At 41.5% G+C, this 21,934-nt stretch overlaps 1 protein-coding gene across 3 annotated transcripts in view; it reads right to left on the bottom strand.

Annotated features, from left to right (window-relative positions):
- Window positions 1-14,406: 14,406 nt before the first annotated feature.
- The window catches only part of PFKFB2 (6-phosphofructo-2-kinase/fructose-2,6-biphosphatase 2), a 60,594-nt gene continuing 53,066 nt past the window's right edge, over window positions 14,407-21,934 (bottom strand). For all 3 annotated transcript variants that reach the window (XM_083173060.1, XM_083173059.1, XM_083173061.1), the window contains 2 exons: window positions 19,278-19,300; window positions 14,407-19,113 (listed from right to left, as the gene is read on the bottom strand). In XM_083173060.1, the coding sequence (XP_083029186.1) occupies window positions 19,056-19,113; window positions 19,278-19,300 (81 nt within the window). In that variant the 3' untranslated portion in view covers window positions 14,407-19,055. The remainder of the gene's footprint in view (window positions 19,114-19,277; window positions 19,301-21,934) is intronic.

The following is a 21,934-nucleotide window of genomic DNA, read 5'->3' as shown; positions in this document are numbered from 1 at the left end:
TAAAAAGGCCTTTTTTTATATAATCTATAGGAAAAACTGGCCTTACCCGGGTTAAGTGTAAACGGGGCTGATCCAGCAATTTACTGGATAGCACTGTAGTTGAAATGTGTCTTAAACCCAGGTCCAACCCGGTATTGATCCGGGTACAAATTACCGGGTCTGACCCAGGTTGCTAGTGGAAAAGGGGTATCAGATATTACCAGGGTTTTGTTCCAACCAGCCCAATCTGACAATCGATCTGTAGATGTATGGCCACCTTAAGTCCAGGAACAGAGCATTTTCTCCCTGAAGGAGAGGGTGAGGTAGGCAAGTATAGCCCTAATCGCATGTGGCAACATTCACAATATTGATATTTTGAATATGTTGACATAGTTACATATATTTAGCAAAATATATGTAACTATGTTTAATTACAAATAAGGTTTGAAAAACCAACATAATAGAAGGTAATTCAGAGTTCTTATTACTAATGCCCTTTGGTGTGCTGGGGTTAAATCCCCCTCCCTTGCAGCACATGAGGGGCAGTGGCGTAACTAGAAATTTTGCTCCCCCCTGCCAAAAAAATTCTGGCGCCCCCCCCCCCCCCCCTCCCATTTTTAATAAAACAAGCAGGACTATATTTTGGCGATTCAGCTCCCAGTGCGGACAGTAAAAATATCCCCCTCTTTACTTGAAAAAAAAAAAAAAAGAATTTATGAAGAACATAAAGAACCTATAGCGTGCCCATTCCAAAAAGGGTATGTGGCAATGCTTAGTAGAAAATATGCCACACAGTATGCCCAATATAATGCCCATTACACATTATGTCACACACATGCAGAATGCACAGCGAAGCATTCTTCAGCTTGGCTGAAGCCCATAGTACGCTTATTGATGCTTTTATTTATTTTTTACAAAGAGGCATTTGAATGATATGAGAGGACAATGGGTACATCAGGACCAGAGAGGCTTGGAGGGTCAGGGCTTCCAAATTAGGTTAAAAAAAAATTGCCTGCTGCTCCGACATCCCCATCTTACCCCATCATTTTTTTCAGTCACGGTGGTCAGTGCTGCTTTGATGATGGCAGTATCAGACAGGACAGGGAGCCTGACTGTGAAATACTGTCTGCATTGCGCTCCCGCTGTCTGGCATCCCTTGTAAGGTAAAAGGTCATGAGGTGTGGCAGAGGGTGCAAAGTGTTTTGTCCAGTGCCCCACTTCTAGCACTGCCTGCCAGCGTATAGCAGGCAGCGCCATTCACACAGCCTGTGAAGCCACTGCCCAGCAAGTTACAGGGAGCCCAAAGATATATTATAACACACATTGAAATGCCCATTACATACCACACTCATTTATGCCACTGACAACATTTTATGACACACAAAACATAATCAGGTAACAATATAACCAATAATATAAACATACATTAAACTGAAAACACATAATATAATGTAGTAAAGAAAGTACTGTAAAATATCATGAAAAACAGGGTGGAGGCACTTGGGGGGGGGGGGGGGGGGGAAGCAAGCAAAGAAAAAAAAAAAGGAAATACTGTAAATGCAAACAATGATCTATATAATATACACACATCATTTATGACAAGCTGAATAGCAGAACATGGAGAGTGGTGGGCACTGAGATGATAATTTTCAATGTGCTACCAACTTACCCGGAGTATGTAGTAAGTCAGGTAGGAGGCATGAGAGGAGCGTGGGACACAGAAGGGAGGAGGATAAGAGAATGAAGAAGAGGGATATTGTACTTGGGTGGGCAGCTGGGTGTGGGCATTCTACAGCACATTGCCGTCGGAGGGGGTGCGGATGCTTTTGGGAGTGCGGCACAATTTGGTTTCACCCCACTGAAGGGTGACACCTGGCTGCAGGTCGCACCCCCCCAGTGCCGCTGCTGGGTCTGACCGCAGCAGCCACCATTACCCGCAGCACAGAGTTAGTCACCTGACTTCATGGGGACCCAAGGAATACGCAGCACGATTGCCCTGTTCCTCTCCCCACGTGGACTGCTCCCGTCGGTACTCCGGTCTCCTCGTAGGTGTCAGGCATACAGCTTTGCCTGCAGCACAGGCAGGCAGCCAGCTTGTGAGCTGACATCCGGTGGCTATAAAACAGCGGGGCAAGCCGTGCGGCGCACAGTGCACTGGTCCCTCACACAGACAGCCAGAGGCTGAGACGGCTGCTGCAGCTCTCAGGAATCTTGCCTCCAGCGCTGTTAGAACGCCGTGACCTTGCGCCCCAGTGGCACCTGCTCACCCCCGCCATCGCTGGGGCTGCGGAGCGATAGTTACGCCAGTGATGAGGGGATTACTAATTTGATTGAGCAGCTCTAACCCCACTGTTTTTATGTGCAAGAGGCATTTAATAGGACCTGCATTTGGAGGAGATGTTGGTTCCTGTAGTGTCACAATGAGGATTTAGGGGTAACTCCTGATAGGCTGGATCGCAACTTAGACTACAGGACAACAGCACATACCAATATATCTTACAGTTATATGGCCCACAATGGGTACTGTTGTCATGCAGTATAAGGACTGCCGGTATCAGAAAAGCCCGTAAGCTTATCATATTTTTTGCTAAATATATGTAATTACCTTCTACTATGTTTAATTACAATAAAAACCATGTGAAAGCTGCTCAATCAAATTAGTAATTTAAACATGTCAACATTCATAACATGTCATACTGAATGTTGACATATTAACTGGAAACCCTCAAACTACGCAGATTGTATACAGGAACCTTTTTTTCCCCCATTCTTCATGATGGTCCATTAAACGGTAAGACTCCTTCAAAATGTACCCTTGCAAGATGGATAAGGATACTTTTCATTTATCCATTATATCCTTGATATTAGGTGTTCTTTTTTTTTTTTATATTTTTATTTGCATATAAAAAAGACAAACTACAAATTACATATACAATACAATACATATACAATACAAGCATTACATAAAGACATTGAGCATATTGGTGGTAAAGTGTAGTGACGCGACTACAGTGCGCATTACCGCAATTAGCAGCAGCACTCAGCTGATGGGCAGTCTGACGGACGGTGTCGGGCGCAGTGAACGCAGTAGGCGTTCAGGACAGGTATCGTTCAGTACATTCCCGTGACAAGCAGCCGCTAGCATCTGACGGGCAGACTGACTGACGGTGCCGGTTGCGGGGAGCGCAGCAGGCGTTCGGGACGAATATCATCCTTTGTATTCCCGTGGCTGGCAGCCGCTGGCCTCTGACGAGCAGACTGACTGACGGTGCAGGGCGCAGGGAGCGCATTAAACGCTCATTACAGGTATTAGTGTAATTAATTCCCACATCGGGCACCGACGCTATTCTAGGGCTGAATTGCCTCTGACCCCTCCTAAGTGGCCTAACATTTAAATTTATACCATTTTTTCTGCTGAGTGCAGGCTATAGTGTCTAGGATTAACCCTAGCATAACTTCATCTTTTCTTTTCTCTACCTTTCAAAAATCATTTTTTCTGCTGGATTGAAGTACCGCTCACCCTTCACCTCTGCATTAAATTACAAGTGGAGGACAGCAGCATACTGTCCAGCTCTATCCTTTTCACTTCTGACTCTCCCACCGCTACGGGGGTCGCTCACCCAGACGGTGGCCCCGTGGACCACCCTGCACTAGACTTATCTAACCAGGGGGACAGAGGGACCTATCTGGGCAGCAGTACCCCCATATACCGGCTCGATAATTTAGGAACCCCCTTGATAGGTGCACACAGGCCCGCTCACCCGCAATACCCATAAGGCCCATCAGATTTAACTTGATGGCAGCCGGTCAGGGTGTAGAAAACATCTTCTGAGGGAAGGGCGACCTCCCCCAGAAACTCATGTATTAATTCCACCCTGACTTCTCGGTATATAAAGCTGGGCAGCAGCCGCCTGTCACCCTAGGGAACCCAGAGCCAACTGTACTTTCTCCGACATCCTAAGGGGAAAAGTGTTCTCCCACAATACCCATAAAAGCCCACTAGTTATTAGTGGCAGCTGATAGGGAGAATAGCGGTTTCTGCGGGACAGGAAGGGGACTTCCCTGTCTAACCAGACCCTGCTGCCCCTTCTACACCGGGTATATAAAGTCGGTTTGGGAACACCTCTAAGTACCTGTTCAGGAACCTTGGACTCTGATATTCTATTCTATCTCTCCTCTCATACACTTGTCCTGGCCACAGAGTCTTCAGGGAGTTAGTGCGGTGTCTGAGAACAAGGGAGGCACCTCCTATACCAGCACAGACACCTAGGGGGTCTAGAACTGCTTAGAACTTATTTTATAGATCAGATCTGCTTGCTAGCGGTGTAATAAATTATTGTTGAAATTTGCGCACTTGTGTAATGCTTGAATACGAGTTGTGATGCACTTCCTAGCTCGTAAATTTGAAAATAACACATGATGACAGTGATATATGTGATTTAAAGGTGTACGAGCCCTCCGTGGCGTAGATAAAAAGTGTACGTACATATTATACTTGCTCTACCAGTGATTATAGGATTTTTTTACACTTTGAAAATGTTATGGTGATGTTGACGCCCTCCGTGGCGTATGAAAAAGGTATTGATACACTGTGATTTCTATATACACTTGAAAATTGCCCATCCAGGGTTTCCTGGTAATAAGTGTAATAATACAGGGTAAGCATTTAACTGTACGTAACAATCTGTAACACAGTATCTTATTAGTATCCTTGTCCAGGATTACAAAGCGATACAGTTACTATCAGGTACACCATCTCACTGTCATATATGTTTATGTGTAATGTGTGTCAGTGTTTATGTTTTGTCTAGTCCTTTATCTTAATTTATGAACGATTAAAAGTTACATTTTAGAGAACCACACTCATCAGGGGAACCCCACTTCAGGGTGGCTCCCCCCACTTGTGTTTAGACTAGCGAAACACTATTAACCCAGGTATAACTGCTACTAGGGTCATCCTATATGGGAGTGGCCCGCCTCAAATTGCGATCACGCCAAATTAAGGGCAAGGGTGATGGTGGGTACCTCATAGTTGATGTTAACTAGGATTAACTACTATTACTAAAAATTTACAGATTACCATGAGTAATCAGTCTTAAAGAGTGCCCCAAAAAAAGAGAGAGTCTTTTTTCTTCCTTTCTTTACAGCAACATTTACTCTCCTGGGTGCACCTCCACAGCCTTTATATAAAAAAACACGGAGGGAACTTACCCCCTATAAATTAACATTGACTATTGTGGATCTACATACTGTATCTTTATTGCCATATTTGATTCTAACTTGTGCTCTGGTCGCCACCCCCTTCCCCTATCCCCCCAAATAGTCCTTCAAAATGTACCCTTGCAAGATGGATAAGGATACTTTTCATTTATCCATTATATCCTTGATATTAGGTGTTCTTTTTTTTTTTTTTTATATTTTTATTTGCATATAAAAAAGACAAACTACAAATTACATATACAATACAATACATATACAATACAAGCATTACATAAAGACATTGAGCATATATCTAAAGTCAGGTGGTCAGACTCGACCCATTACTATCATATACTATTGCCCGCCTTCCTGACCTTCCAATTGACTATTCCATAGCCATAAATCGGTACTGTTTTGCTATATGCTCAACACACAACAGTGAAGGTCCTAGTTCTTAATACCAAACGCAGAGTCTCGGAACTATATGTAAATCTTTTCACCCTTAACCACATGGGTATCTCGCACCTGGTGCAATCCACACCTCTTCTATATATCCTCTGTAGCTGATTATGCTCCCCTATTTTCCCCTACTGGCTTGGAGAAATGGTCAGTTTCTGCCCCACTCTATCCTTAATTCAACTCTTTTTTTTTTTTTTATATATATATTTTATTATATTTTATCATAGTGACTATATTGTGTTTTCTGTATATATTATCCATTTGTGCCATATCTTATTAAATTTCCATATGCTTTTCCTGCTTGTGTAAACGTGTCTTTCATGATTAAATGTGTACTTAACTAGTGCTCTCCACTCGTCACACCTTGGTCCTATTTTTGACAACCAATTCCTTGCTATAATCACTTTAGCCAAGGAGCACATAATAATTATAAATAGTTTAGTGTATTTATCAATATTGATTCCGTTAAACATATTTAATAAACACCCACCAGGCGTGAGAGCCTGTTCTATAATTCCTAGATCAACCAGGATCTCTTTCACTCCCACCCAGAATTCCTGTATAACCCTACAGTTCCATATCAAATGAAAAAACGTGCCCGGTGCTATATTACATTTAGGACATACATCTTCCTTGAGGGCACCAAATTTCATGAGCCTCCCAGTGGAGAAGTACGACCTGTGTAGAATAAATAATTGTATCTGCTGTGTTTTAATAGAATTAGTTGCTTTTGGAATTGATGCTAGAGTGGACACCCATTCTTCCTGACCTATTTCCCCCAGATCTCCTTCCCATTTAATTTTTAGGTTCCTCAAGCCATCCTCATGTTTCTTTTGTAATAGGGTGCTATATATCTCAGATATTTTCTTTAACCTATCCCCACCTGTCAAAATTACTTTTGCCGGAGACTGTCCAAATTCCATAGGACTACCCCCATTCTGGATCTGGAGTACGTTTTTCAACTGTAAGTATCTAAATATATATGCAGAGGATAAAGAAAACTCCCCTTTCAGCTGCTCAAATTGCTTAATTTCGTTCCGCTCATATACCTGACTTAGGGATCTAATACCAACTCTACCCCAAAACTTTAATATTTGTGATGTCTCCGCCCTTTCCAAGTTAGTCTCGTTAACTAAGGGGTAGTCTATATCTATTTCCCTAAAATTATACATTTTATTCACGTCTTGCCACACTTTAATTGCTTGGTTCACCATCGTGAGACTCTGATCTACCTTTTCTCCTACTACCAGTCTTTGTACTGGGGATAGTCCCCCGCCACTGTATCGGACCAGATCTTTCAGACCTTCTCCAATCGTGGTATCTATGAACCAGTCAGTCAATGATCTTATTTGACAGGCAAGGTAATACAATTTGAGATCCGGCAAAGCCATGCCTCCATCCCCCTTTTTTCTTGTCAAGTTTGAAAGGTTTATTTTTGGGCGTTGATTTTTCCAAATAAATGACCCCATAATACTATTGACCTTCCTAAAAAAATCACTAGATATATAATGTGGAGATTGTTGGAAAACATAAAGAAATTTTGGGAGGGCAATCATTTTAAGTAGGTTAACCCTACCCATACTTGTTAACGGGAGTTTATTCCATCGCTTTATCCTATTCCCCAAATCTTGTACTAATGGGCGTAAATTTAACTCCTCAAAGTCCTTGGGGTCGGGTGTGATCCATATTCCCAAGTACCTAAAGGAGTTCACTATTTTGAGTGGTGATCTTATTCCCGTAACCCCAGGACGCAGAGGCAAAATACTGGACTTCCCCCAGTTTACCTGGAATCCTGAAAGCTTCCCAAATTCTTCTATTATATTTAATGCCATTGGAACTCCCTTACCTCCATCTTTCAAAAATAATAACACATCATCCGCATATAATGCTAGCACATCCCTACCACCCCCTCGTCTAAATCCTTCATTGACAAGATGACTCCGTAGTAAACAAGCCAACGGCTCTATCACCAGGGCAAACAAACTGGGCGAGAGGGGGCACCCCTGTCTAGTGCCTCTACTTATTGTGAATGAGTTGGCTATATAACTGTTTATTGACAGTCTGGCTTCTGGCTTCTGATATAACAATTGCACCCATTTGATGAAGTTAGGTCCCATACCAACTCTCTCCATGACCCCCCATAGAAACGGCCACTCCACCACATCGAAGGCTTTAGTTGCATCTAACGATACAATTACCGGGCAGTGGTCGTCTGTATGTGGGGCCTGTAAATGAATAAAGACCTTTTTCAAGTTCATAGATGTGTCTTTCCCCGGCATAAAGCCGGATTGATCCTCATGTATAATTTGGCTTATTAGTTTATTTAATCTTTTGGCCAAAATTTTAGCCAGTATTTTTGCCTCTACTGATATCGGCCTATAAGATTCCATTGCCTCTGAATTTTTTTCTGCTTTGAGAAGAACTACGATCTTAGCTTCAAGCATCGATCTCGGGAGGTTATTCTCTAAAAAACTTGAATTCAAAATCTCCAAAAAAATGGGTGCAATTATATCTAAATATTTTTTGTATATCTCCCCGGGTAGACCATCCAGGCCTGGGGATTTACCATTAGGGAGATCCATTATGGCCTCTTTTATTTCGTACAGGGTTATTGGTACCTCCAACTCTTTTTTACCATCTACTGATAGACTAGGTATATCTATTTTCCCTAGGAAGATCTTAATTTCCTCTTCTTTACCCTGAATTTTGGTAGTATAAATTGAACTAAAATACTCTGTGAAAGCCTCAGCTATCTGTCGGTTGGTGTGGACTATCTTTCCTTTCCCATTGCTTACCCTCGTAATTACATTAGATGGACTATCAGCTTGAGCCAAATAAGCCAGAAAAGAACCTGATTTGTCTGAGCTGGCATATTTTGACAAGGAACTATATTGGAGGTATTTTGCATTTACTGATTCTAATAGTTCTACCCATTTCTTTTTGGCCTCTGTCCAGTTTATTTTATTTTGTTCTGTGTTATTGTGCACGTATATCTCTTCCATCTCCAGGCATTCTCTCTCTAATTCCAATATTTTATTATTACTGTGTCTTTTCTGATCTGTTAACCGTTTCTTTAAAGTGCCCCTCATATGTGCCTTTAACGCCTCCCAGACATAACCGTTCGTAGTGGTTCCTTTATTTATGGCCCAAAATTCCCGCAGGCTTCTGCAGAAGGTATCCTCATTTCCCAGGTCATTCAACCGTCTGGCATCGAACCTCCAGAATCGATTCCCTCTGTCCTCCTCGTCCAAGAGGTCCAATACCAGAGGGGAATGATCTGACACCCCTCTTGCTTTATATTCCACCCCCCCAACCTTCAACATTAATTTCCTTGTTACCCATATCATATCGATCCGAGAAAATGATTGAAACTGAGGGGTGTAGCAAGAGAACTGCTTAGCATATGGATTTCTCTCGCGCCAGGCATCCACCCATCCCAAATCGCTTATGAATTTTCCCAAACCCATATTGCCCCTTTTCGCCACCTTCTTCCCACTACTCCATCTATCACAGTCAATATTCAAAACATTATTAAAGTCTCCCGCACAAAACACTGGTATATCTGGAGAGGGGGAAATAAATTCCAAAGCTTCTTTCAACACATCAAATGAAAAGGGGGGCGGGATATAGATCGTCAAAAGATAAATATGTAGTGCACCAATAACACATTCCATAAAAATGTATCTCCCAACTGAATCAATTTTGATCCTTTTACAATTGAATGGCAGGGATTTCCTAAATAGAATTGAGACTCCTCTGGAATTAGATGTGAATGATGAGTGGTAACTCATCCCCACCCATGTTTTATTCAATGATTTCACCTTATTACCCACCAAGTGAGTCTCAGCAAGGCATATAATATCTGCTTTTGATTTTTTTATTTGGTTCAAGACCAAGGTTCTCTTTATCCTATCATTAATTCCTCTTACATTCCAAAAGAGTAACCTAACCATCCCGGCCATTCATTTGATATATACATCGGATCCCGTCATTACAATAAACAACAGTAAATAGCACATATTCCGTTGGAAGCAAATTACCCCATTGCAAGCCCCATGTAAATATTTTCATTGATCTCGTGACCTCTGCGTTGGGACCTTCAAAACCCACAATACAACTACATATAACAAATCCACAATACAAATACATATAACAAATACCCCCCCCCCCTCGACCCCCCTCCCTGTATACCCCTCACCCTCGGGTATACCTATCCCCATGACCAATTCCCCAATAACCCCTGGGGAGCTCTACACACTAAGGCCACCAACGTGCGGCCTGCTCCCTGAACTTTAATTTATTGATTATTATTCTGTTGACAACTGGGTATCCCCTGATGCCCACTTATCCACCCATTTAGCGGCTTCATTAGGCGTCTGGAAAAGGAAGGTCTGTCCATCAAAAATCACCCTCAATTTTGCTGGGTAAAGCATTGAGTACTTTACTCCTCGGTTTCGCAACTGCTTTTTAATGTCCAAAAACTTTGCTCTACTTTTCTGGACTTCTATTGCCAGGTCTGGAAAGATGGAGATTCTCGCCCCTTCATGCTCTAGTGACTCTAGGTTCCTTGCCAACCGAAGGATGGCATCCCGGTCTTGAAAATTTAGCAGTTTTATTATTAAGGTGCGAGGCGGTGCCCCAGGGGGGGGGAATTCTGAAAGGAACTCTGTGTGCTCTCTCAATAGCGAATGATTTGGAAAAATTCTCTATTCCAAACTTAGCCGCACACCAATGCTCCATGAATTTAATCGTATCTTGTCCCTCCACCCTTTCGGGGAGCCCGATAAATCTTAAGTTATTTCTCCTTAATCTTCCTTCCATATCTGTCATTTTTAACCTCATCTCCTTCACTTGATCCGCAACCGAGTCAATTTTGGCCACCAGGAGTACATTACTGTCCTCGATCTTTGAGATACGACTTTCTGCCTCTGTTATTCTCCCTTTAACCTCCTTAATCTCTTGCCTTGCCAGTGCTACATCAGCTTGTATTTCTCTGATTTTCTCCATTAGGCGGTCTTCACTGCCTTTAATGGCTTCCATTATTTGCTGGAGGGAGATTTCTGGGGGTGGCTGGGGGGCGCCGCTTTTAACTGGTGTGGTAACAGGGGTGGTTGTGGGGGTGTTGGTATTCTGGGACCTGGCGAAGCGCTCCAGTCGAGCAGCCGCCGCCGTGGCATTGCTTGTTTTCCCCATTATGGCTTTGGGGTAGGCAAGAGATATTATAATGACACAGTTGGTAGTGAATGGCTAGTAATTAGCCCAAGTTCATCAGATATAAATGCAGCCAGGAAGAAAACGAAGACCTCTTCACCAATTAAGCCACCAAAACAATTTTCATATATGGCCCTTTTTACTCCACAGTCCTGCACAAACCACTACCAAACACAAGTCACTTGAATTATTCTACCACATAGGGCCCGCCAAATATGACCTTGCTGGCTGCTCAGCCGACCTCCACTCCGTTTGCGCTGTACCCCTTCGCCTCTCCGGCTCCCACCACACCTCACCCTGTACCTGGTGCTGTTATTCTCCTTGTTGCCAGAATGCGCTGTCGCTCTCTTCCCCCAGCTACCTTTCTCCTTGCTGCTTCTTTTGGTTGTGGCCGCTGGTACTAACGCCGACCTCGTGGCGGGTAACCTGCGTCTGCACAACGCTGCTCTCACTTCCGCGCGTTAACACGCCTGCTGGGCTATCTCCTTCTCTCCTGTGTGTCAGCCGCCACGTGACCAGCGCTGTCGCCCGGCAGTCAGCGCGTTCAGCCCAGCACTTCTCAGACAGCAGGGACGGAATTCTGCCAGTGCCGTCTCGGCTTCCGTACTCCCATTCGCCCACTGGCCAGCCTCCTTCACTCCTGCGAATCAGCAGGTATGTAACGCCTGGCTATCGACTTCTCAGCGGGCAGATAGAATCCTCTTGCCGCCGCTAGTACTGCATCGGCGGCCAGACGCCAGCGTTCAGGGGATATCAGGATGGAAGTCCAGGGAGCTGCTCACCACACACCTCTACTCCCGCGCTGCCGTGGCCACCGATATTAGGTGTTCTTAACATTTTTTTTTTTAGGAAACAGATTCCTCTGGAGGGTATCAATAAAGCTGTAATACACAGATCTGCCAACGCAGTTTATCTGTGTTACCAAGTAGAATCTTATCTAAAAAAAACTTTTTTGATGAACTGCATCACAACCTAATATACTATATATTATATGTTACCTTGCCAATGTTTATATTTTTCAGAATCAGCTACTGTAGGTAAGTAACTCAAGACGAGGAAGGTAAGGTTCATCAAGAGATAGCTACCAGAGCATAAGCACATTAGTTACATTCTGATTTATAGCAAAACATGGGAATTAATACACTTTTAAGGGAAAAAAGTGCTTACGGCATTGGTAGGTTATGTATTTGATGAAACTTATGTCTGGTGGGTGAAATGTTCTAGTACAGGCAGCATTGATATTCAGTCCTCTATGCATGCTGAGTGTATACATTCTTGATATAACAGATCTGTAGACTGAACGCAACAGAAGCCCTCACCTTAATGTATGTGCAGAGCGAAAAGATCATTTTTGTACAAACCTGTAGTATAAACAATAATGACATCTGTATTCAAGTAGCAAATGCCAGAAAATGTATGGTGATGCAACAGGTGCTCCCACTAAAAATGAATGGGTGTTGGGGCACTGGGGAAGTTCTCACTCACTGGGAAAGTAAAAATCAGCAATAACTCAGACATTTAAAGCCCCAAACACACGGGGGAGATATATTGCTAGCAATATATTGCTCAGTTTCTCCTTTTCATCAGCGACCAGAGATGGTCACTGATAAAAGGGAACCAGCTGGTCGCAGGAGCAAGCTCTTGTGACCAACGATTAGAACGGGGCTGAAAACGGGAGCGCGCATCCGGCGATTTTTCGCCAGGGCACGCTTCCATCACTGGCAATATGGTCGCCTGCGATCATATTTCCAGCGATTTCAGCCCCTATCGCTACCGTGTGTACACAGCTTTAGAGTTATTCTCTTCTCCTGCAGTCATCCTTACCCCACAGCCTTGTCCACACCCCTAGCACCACCCCAGATACTACGTCCGAGTGGCCAGTCAAACAAAATGGTATGGGGAAATAAGTTCCTGGACCCGGCTGCAGTAATAATGTTCAAAAAAATCCTGTGCAGTAAACTATATGTATAATGTATAATTCGCTTTGTCCATGATGAAGGATATAGTCAGATGAATGGTAAAGGATCTGAAACAAAATGCAAATCTAAAACTATAAAACTTTTTTCAGTAACTGTTTTTTTTCTTCAATTACCTACATCCAAAAGAGTTGTTCATAGCTTGTACCAGACTGAAGTTCTCCTACCTGTGTGAAATACTGTATATGTATATCTGTAAATCCGTGTCCTTGTTGTTGGCAGGGTTGTGCTCACTGCTCATTGTTGGTTAGTAGGTGATTTTCATCTTAAACACAGACCCATGCCCATCACAACCACAGCTCTATGATGCATAGAATTCCACCTTGATATAATCCATACAGTACCAATCTATTCTGGAAAATTCCAATCCTTCCCAACAGCTGGATCAAGGAATCCAGAATATTAAACATGTTTAAAACTTCCCTGATTCCAACTGAAAAATGTCTGGGATCAGCAAATCAAGTATTTCTCTGCTTCGCCAATGGATAGATAATCATCAATGACACCTAATCTACAACTTGGCAGTGCCGGACATAAAATGGGGTTTACAGTAGATGTTTGAGGGACTTAAACCTCAGAATGAGAAGTTTCTAAAGCTGACAAGTGGAGAATTTGCCTATAGAAACTAATCTACTATAATTTTCCTACAGGTGGTACATTCTCTAATATGCTAGCTAGAAGCTTAAAGGTTGCGATCGGCAACAGTTCTACCTGTCCTCTCTTAAATGTTTAATACATCTCCCTTTAGTGAGGAAAAGCACCAGTCACAGTAAAAACAAAAAAGGAGGGAGTGTTTCTTGCAGCTCAGACTTCTTATGTAAGGCCGTCTGCATCAGGGAACATAGGCGCAAATCATGTAGAAGTGGCTTTCCAGATCCTATTTAATCAGAATTAGAGACTCCCAACTTTCTCCCACTGACCCATACACTAATGGTATATAGGGAGAATCATACAGGTGAAAACAGTATTTCTTTAGGGATGTGATTCATGCAAGTATAGTTAATAGACAGTCAATAGGTAGACCCCAGATTTTTTATTTCATTTTGGGGTGTCGTTTTGTATCTTCATATGTGACACCAATTAATGTACCCTTGCGATACTTAGCACAGGTTAATACACTATTACCAGTTGTAGTTTACATTGATGGCAAATGAAGCAAAAGTTTAATTGAAAAAGTTTACAACCCATTTTTATGTGACCCATCTGTATGAAATTGGCAGGTTTGGTCTTATGAAATGTTGGGGGGAGTTATTGACCAATGCAAGCAATTTATTTCAGATCCTGTGGTGATCAAATACTCAGACAGTATCTCGGACTAGCAGATTATGCTGTACATGTAGCTACAGTTGTGCACAAATTATAAATGGTAATATGACTGGCATAAAAAAAAAAAAAAAAAAAAAGGATCAAAATGTTGTAGAACATAGTAAAGTATGGATGACAGAAGTGACTTTGTGATGATTGGGAAGATATAAGTGATCATACGAAAAGCAGTGTAAGAGCTGTGAACACATGGCAGACGACGTGCATGAAGGCATAAAAATTCTCAAGTGTATTTTAAAAAGAACTAGATGAATAACAATTTCAGCTACACATTGTTTATTAAGGTAATCACATTGCAGTGGTCCAATGATGAATAGAACAGATATGGACATTAAAATCCCCACTGCTAACCCTTTCAGTAGTAAAATGCATATGGGCATTTTTTTTGTTAACAGCACTTTCAGCAAAACAGGATATTCAATTTATGTCAATAAAATGTGAAATCAATCATTTTTTTTTTAACTAAAGGCCAATACACACTGGGTGATTTTGAGCTGAAAGCAGCTATTAAAGCTTTACTGTGTGTATGGCCCGGAGATGAGTGCCAATGTGCGCTCCCACATCATCACCAGCCACCGTCGCTCATCTGCTGGTATTACCAAGCCATCCACCCCAGGGAAAACAGCTAGGACAGGCAGAAATCACCCAGTGTGTATGCACTGAGTGATTTGCAGCCCAGTGATTTTCCCTATCATCGCTGTGCATACACGCTGGGCAAAAACGCCCATTGTCTACGCACCTTCAGACTCACTTTAAGATTTTAAGAAGGATGTGAGAATCAGATGTGGTAATTCTGAACTAAAATTGAAATGACCGCATAGCTTTTTACTGATCATTTCAACACCAAAAAATAGCTCATTCTAGAATGAGCACCATTTTTGTTATTTTGTTAATGTATCAAAGCGTATCTATATTCCTTAATCTAATGGCAATCTGTGCAATATGTCTCACTACTGAAAGGGTTAGCAAATCAGATACCCCAATCCCCAAACACTCATTTGTGGCGGTCTTCAAACAACAGTATTGTCTGGCTTCAGTTAACAGATTTGACAAGTAAAATAAATTACTGTAACAGATACTCTGCAAACAAATGTACAAAAGTAATGCCTCAGCTTGCTGGAACTGCTTGTTGTATGTTACATACTGTATCGTGAACAGGACTCCATTTTAGCATAATTTACAAAGTCATACATCAACACAATACCAAGAGCAAGGCATATTAGACAGCATGTTATCTACATATACTAGAAGTACCCACGTTTGAACCAATTATTAAGTCTGAAGTTCTAGTACCATCATGACAATGTGTATGAGATGTCCACTAGGGAAGTGTATCTAGGCAACAGTTTATCTTCAAATACAGTAATTAGGGCAATCAGCATAAACTATTGACACAAATAAAAAAAATACACTGCATTTACCTTAATTGAACAGAACATTAAACAGAAAATTGTGAAAGATTGTATTGGACATACTGTACTGTTAACTTCCATTAAACATAAAGAAACTAAGCATTATTTAAACATAGCATACATACTCTTTCACAAATGAGCATACAGTATGTTAGAAGCACATGCCCCTACTCACTGTATACATTTAACACACCTACCTTTTCATTTTCTTACAGAGACAGGCTCACAACCATAAACAAACACAGACAGTACTTATATGGCACTGACCCCTGTCACAGATCAGGTAGAGATGTAGCCATGCTCATATATCCTACATATGGCGGTTGGATCACCAATTGAGGCGCACTGCAGCGTGTTGCAGCATTGAGCATGTGGATCGTATCACTCCTGCTTTCATTTCTACTGTTACTATATGCTACACTACAGTATGTTAACAAGCACATTGGACGTTCAACTGCCTTATCGGAAAGTGGTTAAAAAAAACAAAACACTTCTTGCAGAGAAGATTGTGGGGGAGATAGCAAGCTATCACTCGGGGCGCAGTTAGTGAGCTGTTTGGCCAAGCTGCAGCAAAGAAACGTGGAAGGTCAGTCCCACATGTACAAATGAGTAGAGTAAAAAGAGCGGCATGCTGTGTTAATGAGCAGTGTTCTTGGTTAAAAAGTATAATATTTATTACATAAAGGAAATTAAAAGTAATAGTAATGTATATTAGACAAATTATCATGACAATATTAATGTAATAAATATTATACTTTTTAACTAAGAACACTGCACAGTTTTCATTTAGTACAGCAGACCGCTCTATTTACTGTATTCTCTTGCAGAGAAGACTCTCGTAAAGCCGTTCACACTCGGTGTGGAAATGTATGCCGAGCTTAGCCCACCCATACGGAGATCTCTGCATACATTTCCCCACTGAGTTGCTGGGGCTGAAAGAGCAACTACATAGCATATTCACAAAATGATGGCAGGCCAAGACTATGGGCCATGAGGGAGCTCACCCTTGTGGAGTCAAGCTCGGCATACACATGTAAAGTGGAAGCAATGGCGGCCAGTAAATGGTGATGGCGCTTCACATATCTATCCGCGGGATGTACTGTAGGTTCAATTAGTGGGAAAACACCACCCAGCTGCAAAGCAGTGCATTTACATGCTTTCGCCATAGTACACCATAAAGCAGGGCTGGGCAACAGTGGCCCTCCAGATGTTGATGAAATACACATCCCAGGATGCTTTGCATTAGTTTTGCTATGTGGCCATGCTGAAACTGATGCAAGGCATGCTGGGATGTGTAGTTCATCAACATCTGGAGGGCCGCTGTTGCCCAGCCCTGCCATAAAGGGACATTTCTCATGGCGAGAAAGGAAACTAGGATGACGGTCCAACAAGACAAATGAGCGTGGCTACATCTGTACATGAGATGTGTAACTGCTATGTAAAAGCAGAAACACATTTTGGTATATTTAGAAACAAATTAAAAATGATAAAAACTGTGCGTAAATTTGCTTTCCAAAAAAGCCCACACATTAAAATTTAAAAAAATATATATATAAACATTCACTATTGGCCAGTTATTATGCAAACTAACAATTCACATTTGTTACAGCAATGATGATGTATCAATTTAAAACAAAAACATGTATTACTTACATCTAAAAATAAATACATTAACCCTAAACATTTCAGAATGGCTCATCTCGAACACTGAAGGCCACCAATGAACATTAACATGTGATAAAATGTGCTACAAGAAAATAGAATTAACTACACTGAAAATCCAGCAATATACACACACGCGGCAATATGTACTGCAGTTAAGTCATTTGTACTCTGAAGCAGGTCAATGAATGAACATTGCCCTCGAGAACCCAATAATGCAACATTACTGTGATCGTAGACACTGGATCCAAGTGGGCTACAGGACCTCTGATGTCACAACCATATGGCCTGCGACAGCAGGGCAAAGTCAGCAGGCTAGCAGTTTTACTATCCACATGGACATTTATTGGGAATAGTAAAATGTGGTGCAAAGAGACCTGCCTTGCCCAAAGCATGATGAGTGAAGAAAGCACACAATGGTATATGTTGGCCCCCATGTTATGAAACTAAGCCAACCTTGCTAGTCTCCCCGCTATCGCCAGTCACATGGTTGTGACATCAGAGGTTCTTTAGCTTTTTTTGAATTTATACTCAACCTTATTGTAAGCAGTTGTGTTATTGTCATAGTGTTCATATCACAGTGTTCGATACCATGCTTATTAGGCAATCTGTGAAATAACCTAGAGTCTTTTATTTAAGAAATGCACCCAGCTCTTAGGCAAACACAATTGGACAGAGACTAATTAATGAACTAGAGAAATAATGATTACAGTACATATGTAGCAGCTGCAATAGGATGGCTTAAGATATATGCCTTAATCAAGAGCCTCACCAATTGGGCTGTCTTGCAAACCCAGCAGTTTAGTCAGTGGGCAAGTGTTAAGAGGCACATTATGGATTAAAGCAGGACAAATAAATTAATGAGAATTGTTAATGTAAATCATCCAAAGATCCATGTAGACAACTGGTTTTTCTGCTATTTATAATGGTAACGTTTGACAGAAATATTTTTGAACATGCATTCCTCAAGTAACTACAAAACAGACTCTCTGTGCTAAAGACATTTAGGAAGTAATTATGTGGCTGGATACAGTATGTATTTTAGTTTTGAACTGACAACTCTTGGTTCAAAACAAAGTAAAATATATGCCAGGCACAATAAAACAGGCTTGGGTCATCACGTAATAATACAGTCGGGTAGTAACAGAGGTCTATTCTAATATAATAAAATGTTTTCCACATATTTTTAGTCAGCTGTTTTAGATAAGGGCAGACTGTTCTACTTCCCAGCCTGTAGAATATTAACTAAACTTTATTTACTTTAGAAGAATACCTCTTGATAGTGCGCTCTTTAGTAACTGCAGAGATACAATATCTGTTGCCTGCTAAGCGCATTATGTTCCAGGAATTGTGCTACTCATGGGTAAATATAAATGAAAAAAAAAAAAAAGCTACCATACTGTATTGCTAGGCTTTTATACAGAGATCAGGGAACAGACCAAGGCATATTTTCTTGCAGGATGAAATACATATGTAATTACCTTACACAATGTCAATTTTAAAAGGTTAAAATATTAATTTGTACTCTTTATTATGGCCATTTTAGAAATGGTCCCTTCAAAGAGACAAAAAGATGCAAAGTAGTACAGATGAACACATGTGGCAAAAATGAATTAAAGTGAGGACACTTGCAGGCTTCTGGATATTAAGTAAGGGATTGCTTGTGCATTGTAATTAGCAACACAAGTTTTAATGTTCTAAGAGGCAGATTATGTGCTGCATGTCTGTTTTATCATGGAAAAGTCCATAGCTCATGGTCAAGTCTATAGTATGCGTCAAGACAAGTGTACATAGTGGATGGAGCAGAAGAACTTGTTGTGGATCCTACTGTCATTTATAGCACAGCAGACCGAGACTGAAAGACATCACAACCATTGGTGTCCACTGCCCCCCTAAAAAAAAAAAAATACGCATTTATTTCTAGGAATTACATAAGTCTTTACAAAACATGAGCATTTGGTATTATGTTCAGAGAGTTGTTGAGGAAGATAGTTAAAACAGGAATGAATAGGGTAAAGTCAAATAATTATTAAATACAAAATGAACTCCTACTCACATGCAAGCACTCTCCAAGGAACGCTGTTAGGTACAAATCATAACAAATATATTAAAGTCAGAGTGTGCAAACAAACATTTCAAAATTACACCAAGAAATAAAGTATGAGAAGCAGAATTCAATTAGTCCTGTTCAGTAGTGTGTAGTCCCATGTTACATTAATATGCACTTTGTAAGATATTTTCATGAAATGAGCTCTGGATACCCAGCCAATTCCAAGTGGCATTATTTAGGCATTTTCTCCCCAATTTTTTTTTAAATAAAAGTACACAAATTAAAATGTTTTCATTGTCCATATTTTTCTAAATAAAAACTTCTAAATGTTTTATTTAAATTACAAGTGATAGGCGTACTGGCTCTATGGACTGACGATGTTACAATTAAATAAAAGATTTTCCCTATGATGATCTATTCATTCCAGGCCCACTTTAAAGGAGATTTCATATTGTTTTTCCTGTAAGCCTATATCCTAAAGGTCCATACACACTGAGCGGCTTTCCCCCTGCACGGCGCCGGCGCAGAGCTATGCAAAGCCGTCCTCAACGCCGCTCATCGGCGATGATGCGGGAGTGCGCAAAAGTGCTCACCGCTCAATGCTGGGGCATACACAGTTGGCGGCTTTGAGCAAAGTCGCCCAGTGTGTATGAGCCTTAAAAGGAAACATGTATGATTGGACTTCTATTTGATTGTATAAAAGGGAAACCAATCACAATATAAATTCACATACACCTTAAACAGTGAAATACACCCCAAACTTCTACCACGCTACGTTACCAATCTTTTTTACATATGGCTCTTTGCAGCCCATAACTGCGTCCAGTGCTGCACCCATCCCTTGACAGCATTGAAGCCATCAATAACTAATCACCCCAGTTGGTGAATTTAATTTGATTCGCTAGCCTGCAGCTCAGATCATCATACAGACACTTCAAGTGGAATAACGGCTCCCACTGCACTAGGGGAGAAGACAGTGTCTATCCAAACAGTGCAAGAGCACCGATCACGGAATGTTCAGCAGCTGAGGATAGGCAAAGCTTGTACTGTGTGGCTGCACATCACTCCTTACTGCCCTTGCCCTTTTTAAAAACCCATAAAAAGAAACACTACAATAAGGGGGTAATTCTGGTTGGCTTGCAAAAGCAAACTCCTTCTTTAATGGACAAAACCATGATGCACTGCAGGGGGGCAGATGTAACCTGTGCAGAGAGTTACATTTGGGTGAGTTATTTTTCTTCTGTGCAGAGTAAATGTTGGCTGCTTTATTCTCATAGGTTTGGATTTTACACCCTAGGGTGTCACCCTGCGCTCGGTTACACTTGCCGCTTAGTGGGTGCAGGATCTAATTCAATTGGTTAATAGTTTACATACACTTAAAACAAGTTTCTTGAATAGTAAATGTAGTTTATTTGTAATAAGACATCATGTTAAACTTTGTTTGACAATAGTATATAGCTTGAGACACAATATAGATAAATACAGAGGTAAAATGTATATAAAAAGTTGTTAAAAATTCTTTGTATAAGTACGATAAAAATATATTATATATATAAGAGATGCTAAACTAAACTAGTACCGGTACAACAAACCACATGGGGAAGGATGGGGTAAGGGATGACAGACAGAGACTAACGCAGTCCTTCTGGTACCAGTACAGGGTGATGAGCGATTGCTGGTGTGGGAGCTTCAAAATATGAGCTGAGTGAAATCTGCAGTATTTGCAGTAGTGGTGATGTTCGTTCAAAAGTTCCTTTACCTTTACCTTTTAGTCAGGCTGGGATGAGTGTCTGCCGGCAGACTCTCGCTGGTGCTGCTTCTGTGTGTGCAGCGCTGGGCGAGTCCAGGTAGTTCACCTCTCGACTAGTTTCGCCTTTTGCAGGCTTCTTCAGGATGCTGGTGAATTCTGGGCTTCTCTCCCCTTTGCCTTTTTATTCCGTTTGTAGTAAAAGGTTACCTCCCTCTGGGCAGGTCTCGGCTCTCTGCGGCCGGTTACGTCACTTCCGCCCTTACTGTCGGAGTGACCGTGCGGCTCTCTGTCTCTGTGTTTCCGCCCTCACTGTGCGTAGTATGGTCTGGCCGTCTGTGGCCGTGCTTCCGCCCTTCTATTCGCATCATTTCCGCTTTGTGTGCGGGCGGCGCTTTCTCTTAGTTCCTGGTTATTGTTATGCGTTCAACGTGCAGGGCAAGTTACTTCCACGTTAGTTACTTCCGCGTTCCATTGGTGATATAATTGGTGTATCGGTTTTTATTCAGGGCTTAGATAAGTTCTACATAAAACATATAACATTTAACATTGGGGTCGGTAGGGAACGGGGAGGAGGAAGACATTAGTATCTGAGCTTTTCATTAGAAATGGTTAATGTATTTTACTACCCACACGTTCATATTTCTGTATATATGCCAATTAATCACTTAAGTATCCATCGTTTACTCACACACGTGTTTATCTGTATGAAATCACAAGGGTTGAGGATAATTAATACATTAACCATTTCTAATGAAAAGCTCAGATACTAATGTCTTCCCCCTCCCTACCGACCCCAATGTTATATGTTTTATGTAGAACTTATCTAAGCCCTGAATAAAAACCGATACACCAATTATATCACTAATGGAACGTGGAAGTAACTAACGTGGAAGTAACTTGCCCTGCACGTGGA

The sequence above is a fragment of the Crinia signifera genome, chromosome 2, assembly GCF_055691185.1.
Source record: "Crinia signifera chromosome 2, ASM5569118v1, whole genome shotgun sequence".
Taxonomy (NCBI): domain Eukaryota; kingdom Metazoa; phylum Chordata; class Amphibia; order Anura; family Myobatrachidae; genus Crinia; species Crinia signifera.
This window is presented reverse-complemented; position numbering and strand designations above follow the sequence as displayed.